General features: G+C 35.2%; 1 protein-coding gene across 1 annotated transcript; it reads right to left on the bottom strand.

The window, feature by feature from the left end:
- Positions 1-1,049: 1,049 nt before the first annotated feature.
- LOC128545872 (transcription intermediary factor 1-alpha-like) lies at positions 1,050-6,465 on the bottom strand. The gene is made up of 3 exons (XM_045337257.2): positions 5,333-6,465; positions 3,221-3,297; positions 1,050-2,035 (listed from the first exon to the last, which is right to left on the bottom strand). Exons 1-3 carry the CDS (start codon positions 6,294-6,296, stop codon positions 1,991-1,993), a joined length of 1,086 nt encoding a protein of 361 aa, XP_045193192.2. The 5' UTR covers positions 6,297-6,465; the 3' UTR covers positions 1,050-1,990.
- Positions 6,466-7,167: the final 702 nt, after the last annotated feature.

The raw sequence follows: 7,167 nt of genomic DNA, 5'->3' as shown, positions 1-7,167 counted from the left end.
TGGCTGCGCTCACTAGAACTGCTACCCAACCTGGACTTGCTGCACATCCTAGATTTGCTGTGCAGCCTGGACTTGCTGCACTTCTTGGACGTTCTCCGTAACCTGGATGTGCTGCGCTTACTGGACTTGGATTTGCTGCGCAACCTGGACTTGCTCCTCTTACAGGACTTGCTGCGTTTACTAGACTTGCTCCTCTTACTGGATTTGCTCCTCTTACTGGACTTGCTGCGCAACTTGGACTTGCTGCGCTTACTGGACTTGCTCCTCTTACAGGACTTGCTGCGCAACCTGGACTTGCTGCACAACCTGAACTTGCTGCGCTTACTGGACGGACTTGCTGCGCAACTTGGCAACTTGGACTTGATTCTCTTACTGGACTTGCTCCTCTTACTGGACTTGCTGCACAACGTGGACTTGTTGCAAGGTTTTCAAAAAAGGGAGATAATTCAAAAAATGGGACCACCTAGAGTCATGCTTCCTTGTCACTGCGTTCCCTCTTAATGACCTTTATCAATATATATATATAAAGTATCAAATTTATACCTTGCATAGTATTCAAATAATGCACTGGACAAAGTTTTCAAAAAAGAGGGATAATTTAAAGACGGTACCACCTAGAATTATTGTTTCTTATCACTGCACTTCCTCTCAATGAGCTCTGTCATTTACAAAGATAGAACTTGGTACCTTCAATACTTTTTGAGTTATCCTCCGGACAAGAATAGTGACGGACGGACAGACGGACGTTCCTACATATGGCTATTTATGTGACTACTCTTTTGTTCTCTTTATTGTTCTTTTAGCCATGTAAAAGAAAAATAGCCACATAAAAGCTTACAGAATGAATGACATCAAAGACAAAGTACAGTTACCTATTGTTCCCTTAGCCATCCAAGTATGCAAATGTAGGCTCGGACAGACGGACGGATGGACAATGTAGCCACTATATGCCCCCACCCCACCTTTGGTGAGCATCAATTCTGATTGCAGTGATATTGGCTATAGAAAATGATAAAGTGTATTATATATAACACAGCTAAATTCCTTCTACATATTTTATTGATTAAAAGAGTGTTTTTAACAGATAAAAAGATCCTAAAGGGCACAGATTTACTTTATAGAACAGAACAGTAAATAACTTTAATAATTCAAGTTACATGACAATGCAACATATGATTGTACAGAGACATATATTATTTATCAAAAATTTACACATGACACAAGTGTTTCTAAAAAGTTTAAGTTCCAGTTCTAAGTAAGCACAAATAATCACACTTTAAGTATAAAATATTTAGGGAGGTTATATAGGGTAGAGGGGATTAGGGTCAGAGGAGGGGGCGAAAGTTGGAATGCCAAGTTATCCTAACTAATAGTGACTGGCTTGCCCTTGGGTAAATTCAAAGTCATTTTACATGGGCCCGATTTTACCTTTTATTGCAATAACTTATTAATGAAAACATTTCGAAACAATTCACATAAATCTGGAGACGTGCAGCTTTAAACTAATTCCTTGTATCAAAGGACAAACAGCGACTTTGTTTTTATAGATACCCAAAACCCACCTGCCCATGAAATCTGAAAATTTCTATGGAAGAAAAGAACGCTACCAAGCACAAAAAGCAGACTTGGTTTAATTGATTCTGTTCAGTGAATCATATACGTTCATTATGAAGTCAAATACACTTGCATCTATTTTTCAACTTGATCACTTTGGAAAATATTGAAACTAGTAATTTAATCAAAGAAGAAAACATTATGCTTGAATGTCTGTATTCTCTAAAGGGAGGCAACTGCCTAGGATGTAAACGAACTAAATATTGCCCGTTCTTCAAGATGTTATGATAGTTGAGATTTAAAGTTTGTTATTACATTAATAAAGCTGAAAAACCATCATCACAAATCAGAATTATATGAGCTCTAGATCAAAGGCACCATCTTTTCCTATCCTGTAATTGTGCCCTGATTGCCCATTATCCCAAGACACAACTGCTCAGCCTGATCGAACACCTATCACAATACCTGGTCCACCATCATCCTGAAAATATAAATGGTTTATATATACAATGACAAAGATCATAGAGTGCTCCTCTGCTCATATCATAACCCTAGAGCATGTGTGTATGAATGTGTACATCATGAAAATATATAAAAAATACATAGTCAAAATAAAAGATATAGACAACAAAGTCAAAGCAAAATCAAAGGAACACACTGTGGTACCCACTGGAACAGTCAGTGGCAAAAGAAACCTAGAGAAATTGATCTAGTTAATGATGCATCAAGCCTTACAAAGTGAAAGGACATTGGAAACAAAGTAATTCTCGCCAGAATCGCTGTTACACGCAATGGTTACAGAAGGCAGAGTAAAAAGTTCATGAAGTTTGCCCTTTTCTAACTTTGATTCAACGTGTGGTTTTCTTCTTACAAATATACAAAAGGACTTAAAAACTTGCAATCATTTCATCCAATATGGTGAATTATTTTGTGATAATGGAAGCGTGACTGTTGTCATCAGTGCACATGGAGCTGGTGTTGTTATTCATATCAAATGCATTACAGCGCAAATTAAAAAACATGAAAGTCGATCACAAACTCATGAACAACTTTCCGACTTTTTATTGAAATAAACGTCTTTGTATTAAAATCATTATCAACTTTTATTCTTGTCAAAAATAGCCGTTGCTAAAAATTGTTTATTGAAAGGCTATAATGCGACGAGGTGAAACACCATCAACTTATATTGTTAAGGAAGATTCATCAAAATTACTGGACAGATTGCGATCTAGGGTTCCATGTTCAACACCAATACGTGAACGTTTTGAATCACATCAACCCCACCCGTATTCACGTATCAACTCAACATTTTATTACATAGTATCTTTAAAGGGTGTAACGACTTTATATCCGACGATATTCGATATTCTATTCCAACGATCGTAAAATCTTCTTACATCAATTTTTCAAATGTTTAAATGCAACGTTTTTAAAGTCCTTTAAAAGTATTTTCTTTCATTCAGAATTCAGCGAAATGTATTTTACACTAATTGTCGCAGATTTATTACAGTATTTTAAATATAAACATTCAATTGAAAAAGTGTCACCCTGGACGTTGCTAAACAAGCATCACACTTTTAACGATGAATAGGCATGAAGTTAATTAATGCATCATCATATAAACTCAAAGGCATTAACGTAGCATTAAATTTACTAAACATCTTACCTGGTTTCCCCATTTGCAGCCAGGACCCAGTATCTGACAGACACGTGCACCTACAACAAAGTCGGTTGATTTCGGTTCTACAAATTATGAATATGGTATTTGAAAACAAATGTTAGCTATACCATTTCTTTTTCTTTGTAATGTTATATATGAATATTTCGAAACAAGAGCTGTGTGTATACTCCCTTGATGACCAGTTGGAAGGAAATGGGATTGTAATTTTGTATGTTGTGACCTTGACCTTTGACCAAAGGGCCTCAACTGCAGGCAACTATCCTATTCCTATGAAGACCCAAGTTTCTCCAGTCGGAAACTGTTTTCATTTTCAATGCCACTTTGACCATGATCTTCGACCTATTGACTCCCAAAACATTAGGGGTCATCTTACAACTAGAACCAATAATTCTCTGATGTTAAAAAGTGGAATCCAAGTGTTCTCGAGATCAATGTGACCCTGACCTACTGACCCTTAAAACATTCTATGAAGTTTGGCGACTGTAGGCCAAAGCGTTCTTTACTTATTGAGCGTAAACCATTTTCAGTCTCGAGGTCACTGTAACAATATCTTTGGCCTACTTACCCAAAAGCTACTGGGTCGTCAACTGACCACAATCTATCATCCTAAAAAAACTGACTTATGTGAGATCAAGCATATTTATTTATCTGTCAGAATCAAATAGTCTACAGACTGAATGATAGACAACTAATGAGCAAAACATTATTCTTATGCACGGGTTCTTATCTACTGGTGTGCGATATATGTCTGTGTTAGTTGTGACTGTGTTTCCAATAATAGGTAATGAACACAAATTGAACACAGTGATGTTATATCTTAAGTTTATTTTCTTTGATTATAGATGATGATTAATGACTAGTAATTCCAGTGTATAAACATTTTTTTTCAAATAATAATACCGGTGATTCCCATATTGAAATAGTACAGTAACTACTTATGCTAGTATAAATTCACAATTGTAAAACAAGTCCAAACTTTCGGTAACGATGGACTGTCCAATCTTTACAAAGGTTAATATTAAATTTAGTGTCAGACTGTAGATCCAGTCAAGAATTTACTTCCGAGCTGAGAATTATCAGTATTCTAAGGATGTCTGCATTAACATTTATAGAAAAGTCTTAAAAACATTTACTCGCATTTATAAAAAGGCTTAAAACATTTACTCAAAGTGATATGAGGAAAGTATCAACTTGAGGAAAAAATAAATAAAGCTAAATAATTATTAATCAGCAAACGGAAGCCAAAAATCCCTAAGGTGATCAAAACAATCACCTACTTCTGCATCGGACATTCATAAAAGTGAAGTAGCAATACCTTCTAATAAGAATTGAATGGCGTTAAAACAGATTACAGCTTCAAGGACCAACACACCTTTAAGTCTAGATTAATGTTTACTTATTTTGATTAAAAAATTCAGGAAAGCGGATATATGCTTTTAAAAAACCACAAAACATAAAACGACAAAAATAGATTTTCTTTTTACAAAAGGTATAACATGATAACTGGTATTCAATAATGCATAAAAATAACACAGATTTTACATTGTAATAATATAGCTAAAGAGCGGCAAAATTACATGTAGGAACTATGTTCCAGTAGGAATTTCTGTTCATAAAACGATCAAGCAGACCAATGCTAAATACCTGTTTCAAGCATAGTTCATCAAACAAAATAATAGCAGAATGATTACGTCTGTTTATGGCGGGTATTGAAACTGACTTACTTGTGTGACCGGACTCACAGTCTCAATATTGATATGAAACCGGTATCATTATTTTTTTCAATGTGGAATTGCAGGGTAATTATTTCTTAGAGAACAGTTACTGTTTTGAATAACAAAATCTACAGGATATATAGAACGCAGGGAAGCAAAATAATAGCAGACTATGTTTGATTGAGACTGTTTATGAGAGATTATGATATCAGTAAACTCGTAATTTAAAAGTCACGTTTTTTTTTATAAATGAGTTTTCAAAATGTAGAAAACATAACAAGATCAATATGATATTTCTTACGAGCTTTTATACCTTATAAGATGTTAAAGCTAGAAACGATTTTCATTAAACCCGTTATCTAGGATAGATATATTTACTTACTTCTAGTTCCTAGATGCCCAGACGGGCGTGCAGCTTTTTGTATTCCAGAATTTGTATTTTCATGCTTACTTCCATCGACATCGGAATCAATTCTCAGTTTACCTAGTTGTTGGAGAGCTTGTAATATTCCTGCGAAATTATCGTCGCGAATAAACTGAAACCTTTTCAAGATATGTTCTTGCTTTATTTTTGCATGCATCTTTTCAAGGTCATCGAGTTTAGACTTGCACCTAATTGTGTTGATAAACAATACATTTCCATGATGCAGCTGCGTGTTAATATTAAGCTTTTGTTTTACTTCCTCGATTTCTGATGTCAACGCCTTTACGTCTTGCTCGAGCTTTTTCTGCATTTCTGTGTTTTCCGCGGCTATTTGTTCTACCTGAGATAAGATATTTGCTTCTGCCTTGTCCAGATAGATATTTATATCTGATCTGAACTGCCGAATTTCCTTCAGAGCTCTGTCATACATCGATTTAGCTTCGTCCTTACTGTTTTTAATTGTCTCCCCATTTTTCTTTTTATACGATTCAAACATTTCCAGTTTCGCCATTAAGGTTTTGAATTCGTCTTCATTTTTAAATGTCTTTGCTAGGTCCTTGATATATTCTGGCTTACAAGTTGCATGTCCTAACACTATGCAGTCGCCACACCCTACAATATCATGTGTACGACAATAAAATTTTATTGGTTCATTGTCGTGCTTCTCGCAGATTTCAACGGTTTCCTTACTGCTATCCAGCGACATTGACGACAGCTTTCCTGTTGGAAGTAGCACATGATTTCTACTTAGTTTACTCTTCAGGTGATGCCGGAAGCATGTGGTACACATGTACTCTTTACATTCTCGACATGCTCCATTTGCTTTAGTTTTCGTGTTTTCGACTTCACATGGTTCACAAAACACGTGTTCATCTCTTGGAGTTTCTTCTTCGGCTTCTAATTTCCTACCGACGACTTCCATATTAAACTTAAATTTACCTCAATCAGATGTATTAAAACAGTTTTATTTTTCACATTAATTCAGTTTATAACCACCAGAATAACCAAATCTAAATATTACCGTACATTCCAGAGTACAAGGTCGTTGATAATTGATATCACTACATGTAAGCGATATACTAAATAAACTTTATAAGCTGAACAAGATAGCAAGCATATAAATTTATGGTTTCTCTGATAAGATGTACGATAAACTGGGATGTGTCGAGATACGAGGGATGTCGGTGACGGCTTTCAGAACTATTCGTCAATGAAAACGAAAGTAGCTGTGTAAGTTATTTTTGACAATATAATTGTATTCGCCCTCAAATAAGTGACTACAATTGAAAGCACATTATAGTCAGCGATGGTTTTGTACTTTAAGGCCTAAAAAAAAATTCTTTGTTTCCGGTAACATGCTCAAAAATATTAGGGTAGGTAGGTCGGAAATTTTTTTTTTTGGAATTTTTTTTTATTAAGGCAGACTTTTCGGAAATTATTTTTTATTCAAAAAATGATTACAAATAAGGGGGTTATGCCTTTAGAGCACCAGTAAGTTGATTTCTAACATCACTGGCCATGTTTAATGCATAAAAAGTGCAGTTTTGCATCTTTTTGTTAAAAAGTTGAAAAAAAAATATTCTCCAAGGCCATAAAAACATTTAGGGTCGGGCCAAAAAATTAGGGTAGGTCGGGATACCGGAAACAAACAATTTTTTTTTACGCCTAATAATGGAATGGTCCATTGTTTAGGTAATGTTATTCAGTACGTCTTACCTAAATAAGGCAAGGTAAATCATGTCGATTTCCCTATTAATCGGTAGATGAGTCTATAAATTGAACCCTCAAACGTC

This window comes from Mercenaria mercenaria, unplaced genomic scaffold (assembly GCF_021730395.1).
Source record: "Mercenaria mercenaria strain notata unplaced genomic scaffold, MADL_Memer_1 contig_2209, whole genome shotgun sequence".
Taxonomy (NCBI): domain Eukaryota; kingdom Metazoa; phylum Mollusca; class Bivalvia; order Venerida; family Veneridae; genus Mercenaria; species Mercenaria mercenaria.
This window is presented reverse-complemented; position numbering and strand designations above follow the sequence as displayed.